The 27909-nt window shown below is 40.0% G+C and overlaps 1 protein-coding gene across 9 annotated transcripts in view; it reads right to left on the reverse strand.

The window, feature by feature from the left end:
- Positions 1 to 27909, reverse strand: part of TRIM9 (tripartite motif containing 9) — a 267774-nt gene that overhangs the window by 35742 nt on the left and 204123 nt on the right. For all 9 annotated transcript variants that reach the window (XM_007986676.3, XM_007986673.3, XM_007986675.3 and 6 more), the window contains 2 exons: positions 14068 to 14163; positions 11630 to 11752 (listed from right to left, as the gene is read on the reverse strand). In XM_007986676.3, the coding sequence (XP_007984867.1) occupies positions 11630 to 11752; positions 14068 to 14163 (219 nt within the window). The remainder of the gene's footprint in view (positions 1 to 11629; positions 11753 to 14067; positions 14164 to 27909) is intronic.

A 27909-nucleotide genomic window follows, 5' to 3' on the forward strand; every position in this document is an offset into this window, starting at 1 on the left:
TTTTTTTAATTTCCAAAGATGGGGTCCTGCCATGTCGCCCAAGCTGGTCTTGAATTCCTGGGCTCAAGCAATCCTCCTACCTTAGCCTCCAAGTAGCTGGGACTACACTGCACCTATCTTTGAATGGTTTTCGAAGTGTAAAATTGAAGAAGGGTTTTCCAGGAGCCATAATTACTCACATCCTCAATATTTATACTACTTTGCAAAAGCCTAAAAAATATCTAGTATTTTGGATTGTATGGATAATAGCCAAAAGAGAATCTAGTAATAATTATTTAAATATGTTCCCTGTTCCTTCTTTTCATTTTTGGTTATAAATTTATTTTCCATTAAAGATTATTTCATCCACTTTCCAAAACAAACAGGAAATAGATGAGAAAAAGCAAATACTCTTATCATTCTAATGTAAATTTTTAAAGTACTTTGACATTTCTTTTTAGTTTTTCTCTGGAACCAGACTTATCATTGCAGTCATTGTATATGACAGTTTTACCTTCCCTTTCCCCCAACTTAATACTGTATCACAGGCATTTTTCATGTTGCCACCATCAATAGCTACCATGTTGCCACCATCAATGGCTACCAAAATATCCCATTGAATGGGTAATCTTAATTTGCTTAATCATTCCTGTTCTCTTATTATTGGACATTTAATTTCTATCTAATATTTTGACAACTCATTCATTCATTATTTCTGATTTTTTTGTTTCTAATGTTTTACTGTGGCAAAATATACACAGCATGGCATTTTCCATTGTAACCATTTTCAAGTATGTAATTCTGTGGCATTAAGTACTTTCACGTTATTGTGGAACTATCACCACCGTCCATCTCCAGAACTTTTTCATCTTCCCAAATTGAAACTCTGAACCCATTAAACAACATCCCCATTTCCCCTTCCTCCCAGCCCCTGGCAACCACCATTCTACTTCCTTTCTCTATGAATTTCACTATGCTAAGAACCCTTACATAAGTGCAATCATATAATATTTGTCCTTTTGTGACTGGCTTATTTTGCTTAGCATAATGTCTTTGAGATTCAACCATGTTGTAGCATGTGTCAAAATTTTCATCTTAAGAGCAAATAACACTTCGATGTATGTATACCGTATTTTCTTTATCCATTCACCCATTGATGAATACTTTTGGCTACTGTGAATAAAGTTATTATAAACACGAGTGTACAAATATCTTTGTAAATCTCTGCTTTCATTTCTTTGCGGTATTATACCCTGAGGTGGAGTTGCTGGATTGTGTGGTAATGCTACGTTTAAGTTTTTGAGGAATCACCATACCATTTTCCATGGCAGCTGTACCATTTTACATTCCCACAGCAATGCACAAGGATTTCAATTTCTCCACATCCTCACCCACACTTATTATTTTCTGATTTTTTAAAAATACAGCCATCGTAAATGTGTAAAGTGGTATCTCATTGTGGTTTCAATTTGCATTTCCCTAATGACTGGTGATGCTGAGCATCTTTTCATATATTTATTGGCCATTTGTGTAGCCTCACTGCTAATCAGGTCTTTGTACATTTTTAAAATTGGGTGTTGTTGTTGTTGAGTTGTAGGAATTCTTATATATATTCTGGATATCAATCTCTTATCAGATATATGATTTTCAAATATTTCTTACTGTTGCGTGGGTTGCCTTTTCACTGCTTGTGTCCTGTAAGACATAAATATTTCCAACTTACTTATATTTTGTTTCCTTTGCTTTTGGTGTCATATCTGAGAAATCATTGCCAATTCCAGTGTCCCAAAGGTTTCCCCCTGTGTTTTCTCCCAAGAGTTTATAGTTTTAGGTTTTGTATTTAGTTCTTTGATCTATTATGAGGTAATTTTTGGATACGGAGTTAAGTAAGCGTCTAACTTCATTTTTTTTTTTTTTTTTTTTTTGCATGTGGATATCCAATTTTCCCCACACCACTTATTAAAAACACTGCCTTTTTCCCATTAGCACCCTTGTGAAAAATTATTTGAGCCAGTATGTAAGAGTTTATTTCTGGATTCTATTCTATTACAGTGGGTCTATATATGTGTCTTTAGCCAGCATCCACTATTTTGATCATTGCAGCTTTATAATAAGTTTTGAAGTCAGGAAATGTAAGAACTTCAAGTCTGTCCTTCTTTTTCAAGATTGTTTTGGCTATTTACATTGCCCGATTTTCTGATAGATGATTTGTTACTGCTTTTTAACTTTTAATAATAATTAAAAAGGAAAATAAAATGTAGGATTTAAAATCTCTTTATTGTCACTGGTGAAAGGAACCAACTTTGATGGAAAGATTATTTTTGTGAGTTTTGGGGGGATCAAATTTAAAATTCACTAGTTGATTTATTTTCTTCTGACATCCAGTATGCCTGACAACCACCACCACCATGGTCTGGGCTCAATAAATACCAATTATTTTATTTTTTTATTCAGAAAATAACAGGAAGATGAGGCTTCCATTTCTTGGGGAGGAAAACCCCAGAAGTAAAACACTTAAAAATTAAAGAGAGGTGACCTACAGCTAATATGCTATTCCCCTCTGCTGTATGAGGCTGAACTAACTTGTTTCCAGGATGACATTTTTATATTTTGGTAGCCAGTGTATTGGTGCTGCTAGGTAGCAGACACCTCCACAGCCATCATTTCATTATCCAAATGACATCTGCCCTTGACTACTGCCCTGGAAGTCTGAATAACAAGGACAGATAGAATCTGAGCACTATAACCCAGAGTCAGTCTGTTTTTGAGATAAAATAGACTGAACGGTTGTGTTTCCTTTCCAGAGGATTCAGTTCAATGATGTATTAATGTACTGAAATACATTACTCAGTCCTTATAAAATTCCATGTTTGCTTCTATAAATTTCCTTATCAAGTATGGTTTATTGGGTGCTAAAGGAGCTATCTGAGTGTTGGAGCTCTCTGCTGACTCTTAAGAAGCTTAATTGTTGCACTGCCAAAGAGCCGGGGAGTTTCAGCAGGGGTTTGCCCTTGGCTCCTGCATTCTATGACTCAAGCTCCTTGGAAGGACTCAATATTCTTGAGTTCCTGGCTCTCAACCCCTCACTCTTGCTACAGTTGATTTTGGTCTACCTTTTTACATTTTAATGAACCATTCACAATGATCACAATAGCCTGTGATAAAATCACTGCTAAAAATTGAACTATGGGGTTCCCAAAGAAGCATTTTGGGTGCCCTGTAATTAACTTAGAGTTTCTGAATTAATTTAGCAAGATTTCCCACATTATAGAAATCAGTCGGATTATCTTAAATCAGATCTTTTAAGAGTATAAATACTTTCTCTCTAGCTGTCTTTATCAACTCTCTTACTTGCTACCTTCTTCAACCTGCGTTATTCATACCACATTTTGTGATCATTTATTTCTACATTGAGTTTTTCATAGAAAATGATTCCTGGAAGCCAGGCCACCTCACTGTTGTCTTTGAATGACACATTTCTGTGCTTTGGCTCTGACGTGCCAGCGAACCCCGTGGCATCACGTGTGCAGCGGGCTGGATTCAAGAGGTCCTTTTCTCAGGGACAGAGCAAGCTGCAGAAATGACACAAATAAGGCCTGGGAGAACAGTTTTCCTGTTTTCATCTGCACTAAAGCCTAAACCAGCTCCCACAGGACAGTGAATTAATCTGTAGTCCACAGTTTCAGAGAAGGTTTTTAAAATTTTATCAGCAGAGCCACCATCTGTTCTGGATGGCAAATGCCTACTGATCATTTGAACAGTTTTATTTTGTTAAGTGGCAAATTTATAAGGTCATTTCTTGGGTCAGGATATGACACTGATACTTATTTGTTAAAGGAGAGTCTGAAGGACTGTTGTTTCCCTTTGAATTCTCAGACATTGTCAGTAGCACAGAGCAACCCAGGAGAGAGTATACAACAAGTTTTGTCCTGCCTGTCCACAATTACATTCCCATCACTAACAGACCAATCTCCTTCCTCCCGGCAGTTCATGTGACACAACCAGAAGCAAGACCTGAGGTTAACTAAGGGGAATTTCATTCCTAACCCAACCATGACCTTCCTCCACCTCCATTTACCTCTCCATTTTACATGTGGTTCTTTTAACATTTTTCTTTATCCTTTTTAAATAAATGCTTTTTTTTTCTTTTCTTTTCTTTCTTTTTTTCTTTCTCTTTTTTCTTTTTTTCTTTTTTTTTTGAGATAGGGTCTCACTCTGTCTCCCAGGCTGGAGTGCAGTGGCACACTCACAGTTTACCACAGCCTCAACCTCCTGGGCTCAAGTGATCTTCCCACCTCAGTCTCCCTAGTAGCTGGGACTACAGGCACATACCATCACATCTGGCTAATGTGTATATTTTTGGTAGATATGAGATTTTGCCATGTCATCCAGGCTGCTCTTGGGCTCAAGTGATCCTCTCGCCTTGGCCCCCCAAAGTGTTGGGATTACAGGCGTGAGCCACCGCACCTGGCCAATGCTTTTTCCTATAGTACTCTCTCATCATACGCTTTGTTGGGATATCACTAATGAACTACAGCCTAAGTAAACACTAACATTCTTTCTCTATTTCAAAAAGTTCTTTCTTAAATATAAGCTATGCCTTCCCATTATAGTTTAAAACAATTTCCCCTAAGCATAAGGTAATCCTTTAATCCTTTTCGTTTAAGGTCCGGTACAGTTGTCTTCTCAGTACCTGTGGGGGATTGATTCCACGATTCCCTGAGGATGCCAAAATCCACAGATGCTCAAGTCCCTCATATAAAATGGCATAGTATCGGCATATAACCTATGCACATCCTTCTATACACTTTAAATCATCTCTAGATTATTTGTAATACCTAATACAATGTAAATAGGTATTATGTTTTATTGTTTAGGGCAGGGGTCCCTGACCCCCGGGCCGTGGACTGGCACTGGTCTGTGGCCTGTTAGGAACTGGGCTGCACAGCAGGAGGTGAGTGGCAGGCCACCTCCTTTCAGATCAGCAGTGGCATTAGATTCTCATAGGAGCAGGAACCCTACTGTGAACTGTGCATGCAAGGGATCTAGGTTGCCCGCTCCTTATGAGAATCTAATGCCTGATGATCTGAGGTGAAACAGTTTCATCCCCAAACCATTCCTCCCACCCCCCACTCCCCTGCAGCTCTCTCTCTAATAATATTAATAATAACATCATATTATTAATAACATTAATTATGCTAATTAACACAATATTAATTATATTATTAATAACATAACATTAATGATACTATGCCATTTTATATCAGTGACTTGAGTATCTGTGGATTTTGGCATCTGCAGGGAATCGTGGAATCAGTCCCCCACAGATACTGAGGAGATAACTGTATTCCATGGAAGACAATTGTCTTCCATGAAACTGGTCCCTAGTGCTGAAGAGGTTGGGAACCACTGGTTTAAGGAATAATAAGGAAAAGTCTGTATGTGTTCAGGAGAGACTTTTGTTTTCAAACATTTTCAATCCATTGTTGGTTGAATTCATGGATGCAAAATTCATGGATATGGAGGGCTGACTGTACTTTTAAGATGCAAGCTTGAAGAGTTTGTTCTCCATGGGTCCTTTTGATCAGGAGGGAGTTTCTATGTGTCCTGTCGTGTCCTAAAGCATGATGACCAACTGATGCTTTGAATTAACTGTGTGAATTAAAGGTGAAGTGCTTTGGCTATTAGATCTTTCCAGTAAAATAAAAGAATTCTCCTGTTTTTTTTTCCAAGAGTAGAATATTATCTACCATATCATTGTCACATTCACTAAAACTTAGAGCATTTAACTTAAGAAAGAGCATCTTAAATTTCTCACATGCTACTACTCTCCCCCATAGTTTAAAGCAAATATTTTCCCCATTCTCTGGATACCACCTTCTATACTAATGTTATTAATTTACCCACACTGGCAACTCATCATTTCAAAGGCAAGTCCGAGGCTTTGAGTTTTTAATCAAGAAAAGGATCATTTAGGCCTTTAAATAAAACACACACCTGTTTTTAGCAAGTCTTGAGGTTTTTAATAGTAAAGCTGTGAAATTTCTCTTCTAGAAGTGTGAATATCACCAATGCTTTATCAATAAACATGGAGTGGAATATGCAAAGCATGCTCTTAATGTATAGAATACTGTATCCCCATACAGAGAAGTTAATGAAAGAAGAAATTCAAGACATTGGGAGAGAGAAGCATATTGGGCAGTCCCAACCACACAGGAGAACATTTACCACTGAAGGCGGGTTGCAATAAGAGTGAAGCAGTATGATGTGTTGTAGGATGTGAAGTGTAGCAAGGTATAGTGGATTACTCCATCCTCCTCAAAGTATGAGTTAGGTGCCTTCTGGAGGTAAGAGGTGTCACCTGTATCTGGGTTGAGGCAAAGAGTACTAAGGAAGTTCTGAGACTGACTTTGATTGGCATTGCCAAAGTGAGTAGGGAGCTGTTCAGGGGTGTGACCCCTAACTAAGAGGAACTCCAGCTGTGTGGAGGGCTTCCTCGTGATTCCATGGGTAGCCTGGGTACTCTATGCCATGTCTCTATCACAAGTCTCTATCACAAGTCTTTCTTGGGATTTTTGCTCCTACATGGTGGGAAGCAGAAGACTGCAAAATAATGCCAAATGAAACTCTGAAAGGAATTCATCATTCATGATGGGCTTGTAATTAATCATAATTGTGGTTAAATAATTAGAACTGGTTTCTACAGACTTCTGCTGAGGGCAACTGAAGGCTTCAAGTTGTTCCAGTGTGCCTAATTTTTCCAAATGTCTTCATTGTAATGGGATAACTGAGTTATTTGTCATTAGTTTTACAGGGATTGAGGTGGTTCTTGGCTTGAATTAGTTGCTTTTTCTTTCTAGTAATGACTGTAGCCAGTCAAATGGCATATATTTTTAATTTTTTTGTGAGCTGGAATTGTCTTCCTTCCTTCCTTCCTTCCTTTCTCCCTCTCTCTTTCTCTCCCTCCCTTTTTTCTTTCCCTCTCTTTCCTTCTTTCTTTCCTTCCTCCCTCCTCCTTTCCTTCCTTTCCTTTCCTTTCCCTCTTTCTCTTTTTTTCTTTCTTTCTTTCTCTTTCTTTCTTTCTCTTTTCTTTCTTTCTCTCTTTCTTTCTTTCTTCCTCCCTTTCTTCCTTTCTCTCTTTCTCTCTCTCTCTCTTTCTCCCCCCTCTTTCTTTCTTTTCTTTCTTTCTTTCCTCTCTCTCATCTGAATCAAAGGATTATTTGCCTGTTATAAAACAATGACAAAATAGCTGCAGTAAGCAGTTCATATGCCAATAATATCCATAATGTAAATTTGTGTTCTTAATATGCAATATAATTAATTTTTGGCAAACATAATGGGATCATAACAGGCAATACATGGTAAATAATAACAAAGATAATGGTGAAAATAATGATAATTATTCTAACAAAATGCAAAGGTTACACTAGGCCTCAAAATCAAGCATTCTACAGATAACTACAATTGGCATACAGAGGTCCTCAGTAAATATTAATATGAAGACTGTGTAACATGGTAAGCTTTATCATCAGCCCTCAGCATCCTTGCTGAATAATTTTGTTGGTATGTTAAATTTACCAACCACACATGGTAACTGAAAACTAGAATTTTTCCCCAGAATCATTTGGAATAACTGTAACATTTTTTTCTTTCAGAGGATCTTAGAGTTCAAAGGTAATCAAGAAAATACATATTGCCTCTTACTATTCAATGTGTGAATTCATTCTAAAATATTAGAGAGCACACATTTAAGACAATTTCAGAGTTACGTCAAATTGTGAATGTTACATAAACAAAAATAATTTCTAGATATGTCTTTGGGCTTATCAAGAGAAAGTGGCATATGTAAAGTTTCTGAAGAAAGCATAGATCTCATTAATGGCACAATTTAGTTTAAGTGTTGTCATAAATCCCCTGCAAGGAGCACAGACAGGAAATTTAAGGCTTTCTTCAGCTACAGCAGACCTGGGAAGGATGTTAACACAATGGACAGACCAAGACAAAACACCCGGGGGTCCAGCGGGGGTACAGTGTGCGCTGCTGGCTGTTGGAATATTGCCCAAGTAGCTCCAAATAAGAGTTAGTAATATTTTTCTTGGAAGCTCAAAAACACTTCTTCCCTCAGTAGCTTTCTGACATTCGCATTAGTTCACCACATTTGGAAAACAGATATTTGGTTCCTAGCATTTTATCAAACCACAGAGTAGGATTAACTATAATTTACATTTCAAACAGTTTTCCTCAAACATGTCCACATCTGCATATGTCTCAGAAGCTGTTTTGTTTTTGTTAGCTCACCAAACTTTGTGAACTATTTTATACAATGATCAATTACGAATTCATGCCAGTAAAGAATCTCTCAGGTTCATGGATAATAACACCAGTGTATGGGCTAATTCTAGACTATGGACTATGGTATTATAGAAAATAAGCCCCTGGAAACTCTTCTTCAGTGTGTTGAATGAAACCATATTTCCAGTCATTCTCTCTCGATCACAACATAATAGTTAATATACATTAAAGATTGTGCTAAGTGCTTTGCAATGCCCTGTGAAGTATCACTTCTAGCCTTATTTTACAAAGAGATGAAATAAATTTTTGAGTCACAGACTCGCTCAAGGTGAGAAACCTAGTAAGTGAGAAAGTGTGTCCTCTCACCCCAGCCTCTATGACACAGAACATGGGCTCTTTACCATTCAGTTCCATCTTACTTCAGAACCAGAACTATTAAATCTGTTCAAGCAATCAGTGCTTTCAGAGAGGGACATGAGTAGATTATAAAGACTGTGTAAATACACACTCACTTTCCAGCATCCTTAGTTTTTTGGATTGCTCTAGGAGAGAGATGCCAGAAAAATACACACACAATTCCTCTCTTTGTCAGCAAAAAGCAGGCCCTCAGAGAACTCAGCCAAAGGGAAGCGGAAGAACATAAGATTACCCCTGCAGGACAGTGAGTGATGGGTTAGCCAACAAAGATAGAAAGAAGTACTGTGCTTGGCAAGTGATGTCTATAAAAGGCCAGTCTTTTCTCACAAACCTGAGTAGCAACAAAAGTGACAAGAAAGGGAAAAGGCAGGGGGAGAGAAGCAGAGCGAGCGAGCCGTGGAGGCCTGTATCAGTGGTCATGATGGTGTGAGTGGCACTGGTGGCTGTTTTTGGAAGCAATGACAGATATAATCAGCTGAAAACAGCAGAGAAACAAATCACTCGTGACAGAAGACAGAACAGCTTTGCTGCTGTGGGGGATAGCCAGCCACCTGTCTCTGGTTTCTGCAGTCCTTTGAGGTCTGGGCAGGAAACTCCAGCCTGGGCAGGGTGGAATGAGGGCAGGCAGCTGCCTCTGCTCAGCAGCCCCCAAATGCATCCGCATGCCCTGCCGGGGCAGCCCAGCTAGTACAGATGGACCATCAGAGGAGGGAAGAGGACATAGTCACGCGATGTGGCATCCCAGGGATGCGTGAAAGCCATTCCTGGGCAATGACATCTGCAGCCACAGCACAGTCCTTAACTGATTTTCTCACAGTCCTGTTCTGCAGAGGCAGCACGGAGCAGGAGGGCAAAGGGGGCTTCTCATGCCTTCTGCCATTCTTTGATAGGGATAAATGATGCATTCTCAATCGTCAAAAAATTCCCCCTTCCCTCCAGATTGCTGCCTTTATGTCTCTCCCATATAGAAAAGCTGGAGTTGCCCTACCATCACCATGGGACTGCCGCAAACTTCACCATATTCTTTTAAAAAGTGCCGGGAAGTGTTTGCAATGTTTCAAAAAAGACATTTCCATTAAGAAAAAAATTAAAATGTTACGGCTAGGTACTTAAATAGTTGGTCCACTATTTAGTGGGGCAAACTGTTCAGTTTCATTTCCCAAAGACATTTGTGGTTTTATTTTATACAGTTCTATGTGATTCAAATGATATTTTGAGGACTGCTATAACAATAAAAGTTCGGGTTTCTGAAGGGTGCTCAAATTGAAGGGCTACAGTGACAGTTTTTTAGCCATGTTAGGCCAGGTGCTGGATACAGAAAACATCCATTGGTCCTCAGGCCTAACCGGATGGACCAAGACCACAGTGCACATGTGCTAATCACCCTCTTCTTCCCTGACAGCTTTGCCGATTCCTGCAGGTAGGAATGTAAGTGGTCATTAACACACACTTCCTATAATTTGGACTGCTCAGGTGCCAGCTCTTGTTACTCTGTGACCATTTTAGCTGCAAGTAATTTTGCCCTGTCACAACTTCTGTGACATTGGGCACCTCTCTCCTGGAAGCCCACTCTCTACCTGTGTTGGGGTCAGCTGTGGGTATAACTTATCTCTTCCATTGAACTGTAAACTCCATAAGCGCGGGACTCCTTCTGAGCCACCTTCATTTCCCTCCCTCCTCCTGCTCCCCTGCCCAGCACTATGAGCATATGGCCAGACCTCATTTCCCCCTTCATCCTAAGCCATGCCAATACTGCACACTACATACCCACCACCCGCCAGTAGCCACTCTGAGGCCTGCTGGCCACATGTGTGGGCCTCAGCTGATTGTCTACTGCTGGACCCCTTCTGGTTTGGTCTTCTCATCCACTCATCCTTCCTCTCACATCTTGTTGCCCTGAACCAATGGGGCGATAGATGGAATATCAGATGTCTCCTAGAGGACCAGTCCTGCCAATAGGGTCCCATTCTTATAGCCAATTGATTCCACCGTGTCATGACAAAATTTTGTGCAGCTTCCAACTGTAAAATTCACTTGAGAAGTTAAGACAAATCATGTTGATTTTCTAGAAAGTACAGATTTTATTTCTCAATTCAAAAGTACATTTTTGCCTCTGTATGGCCATTCTATCTAAAATTTCCACCCCCATCCCCAGTACTCACTATCCTCTTATCCTACTTTTAAAATTTTTCTTAGCATTTTTTTACTAATGTACTCCACATTTTACGTACTTATTGCTATGGTTTGAATATATCCTCCAAAACCCATGTTGAAATTTAATTGCCATTATAAAAGTATTAAGAGGTGGAGCCTTTAAGGAGTGATTAGGACATGAGGCCCCTGCCTTCATGAATGGATGAATGCTATTATCTTGGGGGAGGGTTAATTATCATGGGAGTGGGCTCCCACTTAAAGATTGAAGTTTGGCCCTTATTCTCTTGTTTCCCATGCTCGCCTGTCCTTCTGCCTTATGCCATGGGATGATGCAGCATGAGGGCCCTCACCAGAAGCCAACACCATGCTTTTGGACTTCCCAGCCTCCAGAACCAAGAGCTAAATATAATTCAATTATTTATAATCACCCAGTCTGTGGGATTCTGTTATACCAACATAAAATGGAAGAAGACACTTATTTATTATTTATCCCTCCTGATAGAATGTAAGTTGCGTAAAGGCAAGAATTTTGATTTATTTATTATTCCTACGTCCACAGCAGTTCCTGGCCGAGAAAAGTCACTGAACAAACATTATTTGGGTAAATGAAGGAGTAGGTAGTGAATGAAGGGATGTGCCTGCTCCTTTCTGGCCAGACCACTGGCTACCCAAGGCTGTGGGCATCCTCTCCTCCTGTCCATGGGAAGGAATTCTCCCAGCCTGTCCATCATGCCTCCCGGGAGCCTGGCTTGTTGGCTTTATGCTCTTCCCATGATGCAGTACTTACCTTCAGCTTGTGCTCATGCTCCTTGTTGACGCGGGCCAGCAGCTGGGCTTTTCTTCTGTTGAGGGCATCGATGAGGGCATCGCATTGGGCCACCAGACAGGCTTCAAACTCCACACTGTTCTCCTGTGTAATAGAGCACATTTCTCAACTGCAAGGTGCTGGGTGCCTCAGGCTGCCAGAGAAAACAGAGCTCCCCCATCCTGCTGAAGGGAATGAAAAGGAACTCTGTCCACAATGCACATTTGGTAATTTTTAAAAAAATAACTGGATAAACTTTATTCTACACTGGTCATGTTTTGCTTTAAATTTAGATTAAAAGGATAAATATTTATTGCTTAAATTTATCAAAAGGAAATCATCTCCACAATTTGAATTATTTTAAGTAAAACAAAGCTTTAGTTTACAGAGTTGTGTATCAATGCTTTTGAAGGCCACATATGTCCAGCTATGTGTGGTGGAAGCTGGCATTCAAAAAGGCAATGAGGAGGGAGTGGGGCATTGCTGAGGTATGAGAAATCATTAAATTTAAAGGAATAAAGAAGAAAAAGGATGGCACTGGTCTTCAATGTTAACAATAATCCAATGAGAACAGAAGTTTATAAGATACACGAATAATGGGTAAAAGTACTTGCCCCTTTCATTAAGGAAAGCAAATAGTAGGCAGACAAAAACAATCAATGTGTGTAACAGGGATCACCCTGCCATAAAAATCAGATATGACCCAACACCTTGCAGCGGAAAGGCAACTTCATGCTAAATGAATTATAGCTTCCCTTTGATGTTTAAATTAAATGCTGGATATAACATTTTTATTTGATTTAAATCTGTACATGCCATAAACATTTATTTCAAGCAATTCTTTCAATGAGTTATACTCTGTTATTAAGGATAAGCCTTTCAATGAGTAACATACGCAATTGTGATTCTTAAACCATAATCTGAAAAAAAAAGTAATTTACAGTAAATGAAAGCTAAATACTCACATATACATTAGTAGTACTTAAAAAACACCACCCAGTTGAGGAAACTGTAAACTTTTGGGGGCTGGCAAGGAAGGCACAATTTTAATTTATTTAAGGCACAAATTTTAATTTATTACCAAAGTCATAAAGAACTGTGGCTCTTTATATAATAATCAACTGGTAGGCATTTAGTAATTGTTTTCAAATGCAAGGTCTTCGTATAAGGAATGTGTTAGTGATTGCTTGAGCAACACTAAATTTTGGCTTTCAAGGCAATTGCTTTTGAACTCTCAGAGAAGGCCCTTGGAAAACATCATTTAAGAGCTCTCTGTGCCACATGAAGGGTAATATTGGAGGGTGGGGTGAGGGCAAACCTTCCCCTTGTAAGCTCTGTCACTGATTTAGAGCAGAAAGAAAGCTTTGCTCTGATGAAGAGGCCCGGGCAGAAGCAAGCCTGGGGCTGCACATTTTATGCCAGCAGAGTAAAGAAAGAACTGATTGATAAACTCTATTGCTTTGGAAAACAGAAGGAAGTATACAAAACTGCTAGGCTGTTAGGGAATCAAAAGTTTAACATGGGCAAGTGTGCCAAAAAAAGGCAAAGAAATTAGTGTGTAATTCTTTGAAAGGGTGGCTTACATTTAAAAATCCATTTCTGCCTTGACATGGTTAAATATGAACTTAGTCAACTTACTGGAGGCCAGGTTATTTCTGTGAGACAAACCTCAAAACATAAGAATGCTAAACAGTACACAGGGTCATTATTTTAGTGTTTCATACAGTCTATGGTTTTTCTCCTTCAGCTACAGTGGAGAATTTATGAGCTCTTAAATGCTGGTTGAACTGCTGGTCATTGTGTCTAGATAAAGCAATCTGAAATTGAAGTTGCCAGGGGATCATGGTTGAAAAATATTTAAATGTCTAAGCAGAGGAGAAGCATTATTGTGTGTCAGGGAAGAAGAAAAGAAGAAAGAAGGGCAGAAAGGGAGGAAGAAAAAAGAGGAAGAAGGAACAAGGGAGGAATGAAAAAGAAAACAAAGGCAGGCAGGAAGGAAATAAAGGAAGGAAGAAAAGAAGAGAAAACCGTGACCTGTTACCATTAAATGATACAATTATTACAAGGTGTTTCGGAAACCTACAGGGCTTTACCAACTCAGCAATAAGAATCCTGAATTTACAAAGAAACAGGCCTCTTTCTGAATATTCAGTAGTAGAGAATTAGGACCTCAGTGTGGAAGACAGGAACCAGTTGGAAAATCAGGCTGTGTTTACGGCTTGTTGGCAAAAAGCAACTACCTTAAGAAGGGGTATCTTTGAAGCTGATCTCTGTGTGTGTTTGTATGTAAAGAACAACAACAACAACAAAGTAGGAATTTTCCCACAACACATAAAAGTCAAAGAGGAGAAGGAAACTCTCCCGCCACACAGTTACATATTAACCCACGGGTTTCCTTGTGTCCCAGGTAACACCCGTACCTGGATCTGCTGGACCATGTTGCGGAGTTGTACCAGAAACTCCTTGGCTTCTTTGGCCCTGTCTGACAGTCCGTTCAGCGCCTGGGAGAGCTGGCTCTGCAAAGACAAAGAAGGAAGCCATGAAGCTGTAATCACAGGAAGCAGCAACAAGGCCACACAGGTGTTTTCAGTGAGACTCAAAACTGGAGAGTCATCAACCTCCTCAGATTCCTCTTGTCTGAGGTTAGACCTTTATGCTGGCATTTGTACGGGTAGATTCTGGTGTCCAAACTCCCTGGGCTCCTGAGTAGTTTCTCCTTGGAAGCAGTGAACACTTCTGGCCACAGCAGTCAAAGGCCCTCACCAGACAATATCAATCTAGAATTTCTTCATCTCCTTCAATGATTAACTAAGCAATCATTTATTGAATACATATTATTTGCTAAGGACTAAAAAAGAAAAACAAAATAGTGAGTCAGATGATCTAATTCTTATCAATGTTACTTAGCACCAAGGGCTATTGGTCTGGGATTAGGGCAGAAAGAATGAAGACAGTCAATAACAGGATGAAGGAAGGGGTAGGTATTGGTGTGATCCTCTTTGACCACTTAAATATAATCACAAATTCAAAGGGCAGGACGACATTCCACTCCCGCCTCATCCATGTCCTCTTCCTTCTCCCAAGTACAGCCGTGCTGCCCTGGCACATTTGTGTCCTTTCCACACTAGCCTCCTACACCAAGGCTTACTCTCTTTCTTTCTTCCCACACCACCCCAACCATATGAGGAGGCAGTTCTGCTGGGTTGGCAAGGTGTCCAGGTAGGTACTTGCTCTTCCAGCTTCCTCGTCTGCTGGGGTGGCCATGGTACACAATCCTGATGGACGAGACCTAAGTGGAAGTCTGCTGGGGACTGAAGGGGTCTGGGAAAGCTTTTGTGTTTCTGCTGATACGGAACCACTGTGATTGATGCAGCCTCTCTCCTGTGGTTCCTGACTTTAGGATGGATGTGATGTCTTCTGGCTCACATGAGGAGAAGGCCAATAGGGTATGGGTGGAGGGATGGGAGGGGAAGGAGCCGGGTTCTGACGGCATCTTTGAGCAGCTGAGCCAGCACCTGAAACCTTCACCACTAGCTTTCTTGTTATGCGAGAACAATTAACTCCTATTTAAGTCACTGTTCTGGAGTTTTCTATTGCTAGCAGGAATTTATATCAAGTATCACTGTACTTGATACAAATTTCTTCCCCTCCCAGCAGTCTGGGTCTACCCTTCTGTACCTCAGGTACAGAGACAGACTCCCTTTCCTGCACTGCCTTCTTCGCAAACTAAAGCCTATTCTCCTTGCCAACACAATGATTCATCTACCCTTTCCTTTCTGTAAAAGGACAGAACCTTAAAATTATATCTCTTGGTGCTGTGAATGCTTTTCTCTTATATTTGTCTTTTAAATACAAAGTTGGACACCGACTGTCTAAAAATACGCACACCAAATGCTTGGTTGAGGCAATGTAGGATGGTAGAAAGAACACAGGCTTTGAAAGGTTGCAGATTCTCGCTCTATCCCCTACTAAGTGTGACCTTGAGAAAGTTACCTTTGTCTGAATTACTCCAATGGAAAAGGTGGAAAGAATAGTAATACTTTGTAGTTGGGTTATGGTGAGGGTTGAATGCATTAATCAATGTGAAAGCTCCTGCTAGTTAAAGGAATAATTCTGAATTCAGAAATGCCGCCAGTTACTGGCTGTTCAACCCTTTATACATAGTTTTACCTCATCCATAAAATGAGAGGAAGAGTACTATTCTTGGGTTTTGTGGGTATTGCATAAGATACTATATCTAAAGCCCAGAACCCTACTACCCTACTGGTGCACAGTGCATGATGCTTGCTGATTGTTAACTTTTTTTTTTTTTTTGAGACAGTGTCTCACTCTCTCACCCAGGCTGAAGTGCAATTGTGCGATCTTGGCTCACTGCAATCTCTGCCACCCGGGTTCAAGCAATTATCCTGACTCAGCCTCCTGAGTAGCTGGGATTACAGCAGTGCACCACCACACCGAGTGAATTTGGGTTTCTCCATGTTGGCCAGGCTGGTCTCGAACTCCTGACCTCAGGTGATCTGCCCATCTCGACCTTCCAAAGTGCTGGGATTACAGGTGTGAACCACCGCGCCTGACCAGCTGTTAACTCTTATTTGCTTTCTTCATTCTTGCTCACACAAACACCTGCTGACTGGGGGGATTCGCAGGACAGATTCCTGGAACATGGTCTGTTGGAGAACATTTTTGATCACCTGTACTTGGCTCTGTGTATTCAGGCTCCAAGAGGCAAGACCAACACAACTAAGATAAAGCTCAAAGTGAGCCTACAGCTGCAAAATTCTTTATGATTGGGTCTCAGCTACAACACTATTTGGAGTAAAAGTATCTCCTCAATAACTATTAATATTTCCAGGAGCCCAAGGGATAAAAGAGGGAAAAAAGGTCTCATTTGGAAGAGCAGGCAATAACATGAGATACATATTTTAAAGAAAAAAATTTTTTTCATTGTTACTTTAGAACTCATATCTTTTTTTTCCTGAATGAGTAAAAGTTTGCTGGACTACCATAGTTTTCTTCCTCTTTTTATTATAACCTATGTTTAGTAACCACACTTAGATGTTTCAGTACAGAAGCAAAATTGACTTGGTTACACAGAAGCAAAGCTGCCTGGCATCTTGTATTCCAACCTTGCAATTAATTGTGTCTGTATAAGTCAGACTTGATACCCATAAAGATTTTTTGACCACGTGCTGCTGTATACTTAGAAATACAATTATTCCTAGTAGTAGACAAAGAGTTCTGGTTCCATTTAGTCCCAGGATTTTATATGACAAAGCAATAAGTGAACTGCAAAAATCAATTTATTTCCAATTTCCTCTTTGTGTTTATGTTCAGTCCCAAGAATGCCTTCTACCCGGCTGTTGATTGTTCTGGTATTTGATAAACAATTGCATTATAAGATAAAGATCTAGAAATCATTCTCTTAAGCTTTGTCCACTTGTAGAAACTGAGGAGACAATGAAAAATCCTGGAAGACTATCAGTAGAAAGTGCTCTTATTGTAAGGATTTATATGCACACTGTTTTTATAGGATGGTGTTTTGATCACATTTATAAGCTCCATCTGATGTAGAAGAACATTATTATTGACTCATTTTGTTTCCCAGATGCATTTAAATTCCTACTCTGTGCTAACAAAGATGTTCTGTATTCAGGACCACAGAGCAGCGCTGGAAATTTATGACCAGAACAATGAAGATGCAAATATGTAGTACGTGTTTTCATCACGGCAGCTTTGGTGGTACAAGCAGTCATTTAAGGGAGAAAGGTACAGTTCTAAAGCTGTTTATAATGTCTAAGCAGTGACATTCAGATGTCTTGGATATTCGTTTTCTAGGTACTGAAAAGGTGTCATGATCTGAAGGTGAGTGAGAGGAGAAAAATGACGCAGTTGAAGCCCTGATCTTGTCAAGTTGTTCTCGGCTGGGAGCATGCTGAGGATCACCGAGGTCTCCCAGAAAGATGACAAGTTGTTCAAGCCTGAAGGAGAGAAACAAAGAACTCTGCCTCCTCCTTCCCTCCTTGTGTGGCTTTCACTCTCAGCTTCCACCCTGACCCTGGCTCCCCTTGCCTCCCCAGGAGGGAGAGATCAGGCACTTACCCTGGGAGAGACTGTGGAGGACGTTTCAGGACCTACTTCTCACTCTCAGCAAACGGGTAATGCAATTCAATCCATCCCGCCCAACACCTCACTTGCCCAAGCTGCTGAGCATGCTCAGGCAGAAGACAGTGTCTTCTTTCCATTTCCCACTGTAAACACTCTTCACCTGGCCTTTTCCCCTCAATTCACCACGAATATTGGATAGAGATAAACCGGGACAAATGAAAAGAAGCTTTCTGGCTGTCTGGGATCTGAAGTTACAGGCTCAGGATGGGTCAAAAAGGGTCATTCGAAGAGTTGGTACAAAATAGATGAGGCGGCAAACAAGCACTGGCAGCTTGATGGCCCAGAAAACGACCCAGCTGCCTCCCTGGGCGTGGGGCACCTTCTGGTGCTGTATCACAGTGCATGCCATTCAGGCACCGCAACACCGCTGGGCCCAGGAGCCAAAGCCCACTCCCGCTCCTTCCCAGGTTCAAAGGTAAATACAACACTCATGAAAACAGTGACCATTGATGTAGTGGGACTTTGAGGGAAGGCTGCCCAGGAGAATAACAGTTTTTCTAATGAAATATTGATCTCTGAGTCACATTACTCAGTGATTACTCATTGCCGGTTACTCAGTACATTACTGACATGGCACAATTAAAAAGTGTAAGAAAGAAATTCTAATAATTCTAATACATTGGTCATTTCTTATGAGCCAGGAACTCTGATGAGTGCTTTCAGTGCAATCCCAATCACCTCCCTGCCATTTTGCAGAGGTGCCAAGAGGATACCCCTGAGTGAAGGTTTCACCATTCACTTACAGAACAGCTGGAACACAAACCTCATGTGATGGCAAACTCATGCTCTTTGCTCCAGCCTCCCAAAAACAGAGAATTCTCTCACCCTCACAGGCCAAAACAATTGTTTAATTGTTTAATCCATGGTGAGAGCATGTACAACCAGAGAAGGTGAGTGGATGACTATGATTGATTATGAGGGGGTCTGATTATGCTTAGCAGCCAGATAGTACGTACATTACAGCATGACTAGTTAACCTATGAAACATTCAACTTTTTTCCTGCATGAAGTTTTCTGGTGAATTTGAAAAAGTCCCCTGACTAAGAGAGGAGTCTCACGGAGAAGGGAAAAAGCTTTGAATTCAGGTCCACTGCCAACTTTTTCAACTACTGGCCTAAGATCTTGGGCAGAAATCGGGTAAAGTGGGAATGAAGTAAAGGAAGGAGACCTCACAGAGTGACTGGTACTTGGGGAACCATCAAGCTGAGCTACCCAAGGGGCCTGATTCCCCTTCTAGGAAAAATTTCTATTCCTCCTGCCTGCACCTTTAGTGCCTGCAAGAATGGATCCCTTCTCTGGTTTCTCTGGTGCTGGAAGATCCTGGATATATCCCAACCCCAGTTCACTACAGTCAGATGGACAGGAGTCCTCCAAGACCAGCTGGTCTGGAGATGTCAACTTATCTCTAAGCCCAGCAAAGAGCTGGGGCAGTGAACAGGCTATGATTTGCAAAAGAGTAGCTGGGCCTGGGAATGGAAGCACACAGTATAGGGACAAAGGGTGTGTGTGTGTATGAGTGTGCATATGCATGTGAGTATGTGAAAGTCTATGTATATGTGGGTAAGAATGTGAGTTTATGAGTGTATAAGTGTGTAAGAATATGTATGCGTATATATGTGATTGTATGTGAGATACGCCATCAGTGGAGTATGGTGAGGCTCTTGGCTTTGGGCAAGGCTGGTATCAGAGGAATCTTATGGGTAGGGATTTGCTCCATTAAACTGCTGCTTATTGTTAATTGGTTGTAAGATTCAAGGCTGGCCGCGGTGGCTCATGCTTGTAATCCCAGCACTTTGGGAGGCAGAGGAAAGCGGATCATTTGAGGCCAGGGGTTCAAGATCAGCCTGGCCAACATGGTGAAACTTTGTCTCTACTAAAAATACAAAAAATTATCCAGGCATGGTGGCGGGTGCCTGTAATTCCAGCTACTCAGTTGGCCTAGGCTTGAGACTCACTTGAACCCGAGAGGCGGAAGTTGCAGTGAGCTGAGATTGCACCATTGTACTCCAGCCTGGGCAACAAGAATGAAACTGCTTCAAAAAAAAGAAAGGAAGGAAGGAAGGAAGATTCTATCCTTGACCAAGTTATAGCCAGGGTCCTCTGGGCCCTCTTCTCACTTAGGCCTCAACCTTGGCCTATAAAGACTTGAAGAAACACTGACACAGTTTCTAACAGCTCAAGGCTGAATTCCTAAGATGACCACAGCCTCCCTTAAAGTACCTGCCTGAAAAAATCCAAGGCTGCCAAAAGAATTTGATGTTGTTCCACTGAACACCTGAAGAAAGGGACTCTATCTGCCAGTCTCTGTGAGGGGGTAGGGGTCTAACTTCAATAAGCAGACGTTAGCAAACCCAGATGGATTTCATACAGACCAGTTTTCTCCTTTCTCATTTTTGGAATTTTTTCACTTCTGTGACTCTGAGCCCCTGCCCAATCCCTTTCCTATTCCCTCATTCCTCTGGTAAAATGCCCAGTTACCTCTGTACAAATCGAAGTTGAGTTCAGTTCATGATGTACTCTTTTCCCTGTTGCAACAGTATACTGATTAAAATCTGTCCTTTTTATGCATTAAAATCTGTCCTTACCACTTTAACCAGTGTCCAACTAGTTAGTGACAGTTGCTACCCCTGCCTCTGACCCAGGGAGAGCGGGGCAATCTCTGGGCAATGAGCTGACCCTTTAGCAGGCAAAAGTTACCTTGAAGGATAAGTGAGGGAGCACATCACTAAGGATGCAAATTCCTCTGCTTAAGCCAGCACATTTCTCATACACTAAACAAATCTCACCATTTTTATTGTGAACCTGACTCTATGAGCTGTGTGGAGGGTAGAAAGGAGGAGGACTCTGCTTTTATTCCAACACGCTATTACATAGAATCCCCTTTCCCATTCTTCGTTGTTAGACTTGCATGCCCAAGCACAGAAAAATTCACACCAAAAGCTAATGCATAGTGACATTTACCTCCTTTATAATAACAATTTAAGTCTAAACATACTGTTTCATTCTTTGAACCATAAAAAAAGTATCAGACATGCTATTATTCCATCAGATAGTAGCAACTGAGCCAGACAGAGCAATGGGGACCAACATGGCATTGGAGTTAATAGGATAGACTTCAAAGTCAGATGGACTTGAGTTTCAATGGTGGCATTTCACTAGTTGTGTGATCATGGACCTATTACCTAACCGTAGTGAATACTGTGGTGCTCTACCCAGAATATTCTCTCAAAGACTATGCATCCTTCTCCCAGCTGCAGGGAATATCAGCTGTTGATAGATGACATTAGGAATTGCTCTTGGCCACAGGGAACTAACTGCCTTACTCAAAGCTACGTCCCCTTCTGGGGATGTCCCATGGCAAGTGAATGGCTGGGGCCCCCTTGCTTCAATTTTGGGACAACCCTGAAGAACCATCCCAGATCTAGAACTTCTAGTTGGATTGGTTGAGGTCATTGTAGGTTAGCTTCAGCCTCAGTTCAATCCTGGCTTCCTCACTTCCAGGTGAATCTACCAAGAGCACTCAACAACTAACCATCTCTCAAGAGTCTGTGTCCAGGGAACCCAATCTAAAATATTAAGTTTCAGTTTCCTCGTCTGCAACATGGGGATAATAACAGAACCTACATCATAGGACTACCATGAGGATTACATGAAATCACGTATATAAAGTTCTACACAATGTCTAGCATATTGTTAAAATTCAATAAGTAGTACAGGTTGAATATCCCTGTTTTGAAAATCCAAAATCTGAAATATTTCAATGAACATTTCCTTTGAGCATCTTGTCAGCACTCAGAAAGTTGGGAATTTTGGAGCACTTCAGATTTTAGATTTTTGGATTAGTGATCCTCCACTGGTAAGTAAAATGTAAATATACCAGAATCTGCAAAACTCAAAGTCTGAAACACTACTGGTCCTAATCATTTTGGATAAGAGATACTCAACCAATGTTACTTTTATTTATTTATTTTTGAGATGGAGTCTTGCTCTCTTGCCCAGGCTGGAGTGCAGTGGTACGATCTCAGCTCACTGCAACTTCTGCCTCCCAGGTTCAAGAGATTCTCCTGCCTCAGCCTCCTGAGAAGCTGGGACTACAGGTGTGCGCCACCGCACCCAGCTAATTTTTGTATTTTTAGTAGAGACGAGGTTTCACCATATTGGTCATGCTGGTCTTGAACTCCTGACCTTGTGATCTTCCATGCCTCGGCCTCCCAAAGGGCTGGGATAACAGGTGTGAGCCACTGTGCCTGGCCCAGTGATATTTTTGTAGTAAGAATAAAGTTAAAATATATATACATAAATCAGTAAAACACTCTTGTCATACCACGTCTTGACTTAGGGTTTGGTCAACTACAATTATTCAAACAGTGAGGTAGACTGTAGTATTGTTCAGAACAATTTGCTCTGGCCCCATTTTGTCACATGACTTGCAGTGCCTCCTGCAGATGGAGCATGTGTCCCTACCCCCTTGTCATCCTTGGTCATATGGTTTGCTTTTTAGCCTAAAGAGGCACTGTGATTTTCTGCTAGCTCTTTTGCTCTTCCTCTTTGTCACAAGAATCAGTGGTGTGCTGATAAACCAGCTCTCAAAAAACAAAAATCAAAACAAATTTTTATTTGTAGAAATCATCTATTTATTTTAGAATATTATGGATCCAGCAGATAAATAATAAACAAGAATACAGGTTATCTGGATAATGCAATTAACAAGTTCAGTTGTATTTATATGAATGTGTTCCAAAGGTTTATATTATGCATATTCTCTTTATGTTATATATAGAAGAGAATATACCCCTTGAATGTTTACCAAAAGCTATCATATACATGTATCTGTCCACAAAATAAGTATAAATGCTAAAGAATAGAGATTCTGTGAACTAGATGCTCTGACCATAATCTATTAAAACTGGTAATCCATGACTTTCCACTTCCTCTTCAACAGGCCACCTGAATTTTCTGAATTGTTTTCCAGTTTTTGGCTTCTAAGGCTTCTTGGTGGTAAAGCCCACCTTGATTACAAACAGTCATCAATAGTGAGAAAATCCACATTTGTTTAACACACACTTAGATAGCACTCTATGTGCCAGGACTACTTCTAAGTGCTTCACAAATAAACCCTGTGAGAATTTGGGCCTTAATTAGGAAAAAAGCAATAAGAAGTTTTTGAAAAAGGGTCCCTTCTCCCCCACATACTGATACCTTTAAGAGGTAAAATTTTAAACATGAGATTCCATTCTTTGCTTATCAGATTACAAAAACAAAACACAAATGAAAATATTTAGAGTGACACACAGGAAAGAAGTATTCTCATCACTTTCAGCAGGAGTGTGCATTGGATTGACCACTCAGAGGGGCATTTTGGGAGTAGGATTTTTTAAAAATCCTCTATTTTGAAAGTTTAATGCAGTTTCACCTCGGGAAACAGGAATAATCAGGAATGTTTTCAAATCTTCGCTACATGAATTTCATTTCAACTCTTTGCAACAAGAAGGAAACAAATTATTCTAAAATAGGAGATTAATTAAATAAATTATAGAGGCCTATACAGTGACTTACACTACAGTTTAGCAGTTAAGAGCATGAATTCTGGCCCCAAACTACCTAGGTCTGAATCTCTGCTGTGTTTCTTAACAGATTCGTGACTTTGGACCACTTAACTTTCCTTTCCTTAACTTTCCTTGTCCTATTCTATCACCTATAAAAATTTTGAATAATAATAGTACCCATCTTGCTGGATTGTATATGTATAAAGCCTGGCAGGCCGTCCTGGCACATAGTAAGTGTTATCTGAGTATTATATAGCTATTGAAAGGGGGTAGTAACGTATTTAGTCATATGGGAAAATATTTATAACACATTAAGTGAAAAGAACAGATTTCAAGATAGCAATAGATATATGACATGACTCAAATTTTGTTGCCATACGTTATATAGAGACATGCATTATCTCCATATAAATGTATAAGATATTTCAAAGGATATACATTAAGGGTTAATTATCAAGGCTATTCGTAGTGTATCTCTGGTGAAATTGAGGGCTTTTTGTCTTCTTTTTAAAGTTCTTTTGATTTTCTGATTTTTCTGAAATGAGAATGTTCTGCTTGTGAAATAAAGAATAAAAAGTCATTTCTTAAATAAAAAAGTTTTATTGACTATACAGATCTAAGTGGAAACTTGAGGGGTGAATAAGTCTATCCTTTCTTAGCACTAATATTTGAGTCTTTGAAAGAGTGCAGTCAAATCATTTTTACATGAAAAATATCTGATTTTTCACTTTAATACACACATTTCTAATAGCAGGTTTTAAATTATTTAGTGAAAAAACACTACTTGTAGAACTGAAATTTCTATCTAGAGAATTGAGAATAATTGGATCTCAAAACTGTTTTTCTTATCTTAAAACTGTTCCCTGGTAGTTTCAGATAAAGGAGAAAGCTATACCACCTGGAAGAACATGGTGGCCCAGAGTGGACGTGAAGGCAGCCAGAGAGATGTGTAGAGAAAACAGTTTTCTGGAAAAAGGACTCATAGAGTGCTGGTTAGGGCTCCTCGAAAAGAGAGGGTAGCATGTGCAAAAAGGAGATCTATTCTGTAGTCCATCTCTGGAATGTAAAATCCAATATTTACACAAAGGCTTAGCCCAAGGAAGGCATATTTTTGATCCTCAGTTGTAAATTCTTGGTAACTGCCTAACAACGCACATATAATGGTTTAGAATACCCACAGGAAAGCATGCTCTCTGACAGAGCCTTGCGCAGAGTGGTAGTGACTTCACAGCCTGTATCTCTGCCACTGTATTAAAGTTTCATGCCTTCAAACACAATTGCTTGCAAGAATTCTATGGCTTCCAGCACTCCAGGTAAAAGCCAGAGACTTCGCAAATCAATTTTCCCCCAATAAATGATGAATATTGTGTGAGGCAACAGTTCCTTTTTGCCGTGCCCTTAGGCAAAAAGTGGCTCTTCCATCTCATTGCAGTAAAAACCTGCCATGTTGATGAGCCAGCCCACAGCACAAAAGAGCCAACATCTCTTCCATGTTAGCAACGTCATGTTGGTAGCGTAAAATCAACTATGCATTTACACCATAGACATTGGAAAACATTACAAATAAAAATTTGTTTTTGCTTTTTTTGAGAGCCGGTTTGTCAGCACACCACTGTATATACTTCATGCTTGTCTGACCCGCCTTATTTTGTTATCGTCCGTTTTGTTTTGTTTTAGGCTTTTAGCAGCTTGAAGCCATAGATTTTAGTTTCTGTCTCTAGTAATAAGTGGAAAAGGGGAATGGGGAAAGGGGCTTTACTGGCCCAACCAGAAACAGAAACTAAGAACCCATGCCAGTATTCCCTTCCTTGGACACCCCTAAATCATCTCTGGATTACTTATAATACCTAATACAATGTAAGTACTATGTAAATAATTGCTATACTATACTATTTAGGGAATAATGACAAAGAAAAAAGTCTTGACATGATCAGTACAGGCTCAATTATTTTTTTCTCAAGTATTTTCGATCCAGTGTTGGTTGAATCTGTTTATGCAGAACCGATGCATACAGAGGGCTGACTGTGTATCCTCTCTCTCACTCTCTGGTATAACTTTGCCCATCATTTATTTTAAAACTAGATTTGTTTTTAACTTAATCTGACAGTTTTTCCCCTTATCACAGGGAAATTTGGACTATCTACATTTATTGTGTTAACTGACGTAGTTGGCTTTATTCCATCCACATTGTATATATTCCTAGTTGTAATAAATCATTTTTTTCTTTTTACCTTTTACAGATTTATCATATTTCCTTTAATAACTTAATCCCAAATCGCCAGTTAATTTGGATATTTTGCTATGCTTCTCCATTTTGCAAACTGTTACCTTACTATCTTTCATCCCATGTAAACTAAGATTTGTCCATGATTAAGTCAAAATTAAATAACTTTGATTCCCCATCACCTCACTACATTCCTCAAAATGCTTTACTTACTATTTACTATCTCTTGGAAATTAAGAAGCACCATTCTAAATAACTCCGAGATTAAATAGGAAATTAAATTTATAAATTATCTAGATACTAATACAGACAGCCACTTTATAAAAATATATTGCTTTTTAATATGATTGTGTAGGTCAGCTAGGAAACCCAAGCACTCTTTGTAACATGGTTCCCACTAGGAATACTACTCTTAGATGGAACTTGGGAAAACAGGAAAAACTATTTCCCTTTTCCTTATCCTGCATGCATGACCTAAACCCTTGATAAAACAAAAACAAAAACAGAAAACCTCCCAACCTCTCATACACTTTAAAAGTTAGCTCACAATGGTGATCAGATCAGAAAAGAAAGAGGGGGCTTTTTTTGCACTTAAGTGCATACATCCAGGATGGCTCTGGTGGACTGCTGTGAAGTTCTGAATGTCCAATAATTTTAGGGTGTCTTTATTCCAGTATTAAGTTAGAAATTTCATTTGGAAATTATTAATTAATAATGAAATTTATAACTTAATACTGGAACAAAGACACAGAGTCTCTTTGGCTCTTTAAAAAAATTTTTTTTCAAGAACATAAAAGCAACTCCTGTATCTAAGATTAAAGTCACAAATTGCCTTTAAACTTTACTGGAAGGTGAATACAACCAGCAGCGTTACCATCTATTCCTTAGCCTGCAGGATGCCTCGGGAGGGTAAAAGCCGTACTTGTTACACGTACACCATTCAGCAGCATTAGTACATGTTCACTTCAAGGGAGCACCTGTGGGTCAGCAGCATCACTGAGAGTCAGGCTCAGCCAATGGAATCAGGGTGACAGGGTTCAATCACCTGCATGTGAATTCTGCTTCTTGATGCCGTAGACAAAATAATGGTCCTCTACAATGTCCATGCCCGAATCCCCAGAACCGGTGATTTTGTAGATGTGATTAAAGTTATAGACCTTGAGATGGAGAGATTATCCTGGATTATCTAGGTGAGCCCAATTTAATGACATGAGTCCTTAAAAGCAGAGGAACTTTCCTGACTGTGGTCCAAGGGAGATGTGATGACAGAAGAAGGATCAGAGAGAAGCCACATTGCTGGTTTTGAAAACGGAGGAAGGAAATGGATTTTCCTTTAAAGCATCCGGAAAGGAACTCAGCTCTGTTTGTTGGACTTCTGATCTATAGGAGTGTAAAATCTATGTTGTTTTAAGTTGCTAAGTTTCTGGTACTGTTTCATGGCAGCAATAGAAACATAACACACCTGAGAAGGCAGTCGGTTAAGAGCTGAATGCTTACCACCTTTGGCGGTGGTCCGATTGCTTCACTTGATATTTTGTAAACCTATTCTGAATATGCATCTCCTGGTCTCCTTTTGAGTTAGAGAGAGGAAAGTCTTAGAGGAAAGGCAAAATGACCACAAAGAATAAAAAGAATCTGGTCCACTGCAACAATGTGAACACATTTCAAGGTTAAGAAACAAGAATGGGGTATTCAGTCTTTTCATCCACATGTGAAGTATGTAAAGCATCTGACCACCTGATAAACTAGGAATTCTGTGAGACTGAGCTGGTTCAACAGCCCTTCCTGCCAATCACCAAGAGTGAAGCTTCTCTATCAGTCTGCAATAAACTACTAAGTTTTAATAACGTCTTAAAAGTAGGGACAGGGAGGAGATTTTAAGTTTCTTCAGAGAAAGTGGCTATTGTTCAGTTCAGAAGCCTAAAGTGATGTATGTTTTTGGATACTAAAGTGGTTCATTCCAGCTTAACTGTTTGGATCATTAGTTAATGTCTTCCCTGAAATATCAGCTTATTTAAACTTTTACTTACATTGAAAAAGCTACAGTTTTCTCAAAGGCAAGGGGTCATTAGAAATGACTAGGAAATGTTAATCATGAGATCTGAATTTAGAAGGCCTTACCAGGCCTTTACAACACCGATGCAAAGATTGGCACAGCTTCTTAAAAACAAAGGGGGCACAAGTGAGAGACCACTACCCAGTAGTGGACTGACAATTTGGAGTGCTGGTGAGGACATGGAACATCTGGAGCCTCACATGTTGCTAGTGAGAGAGTTAAAATGGTAAAACCAATTGGGAAAACTGGCTCTTCCCAATAAAGTTAAACA

This window comes from Chlorocebus sabaeus, chromosome 24 (assembly GCF_047675955.1).
Source record: "Chlorocebus sabaeus isolate Y175 chromosome 24, mChlSab1.0.hap1, whole genome shotgun sequence".
Taxonomy (NCBI): Eukaryota; Metazoa; Chordata; class Mammalia; order Primates; family Cercopithecidae; genus Chlorocebus; species Chlorocebus sabaeus.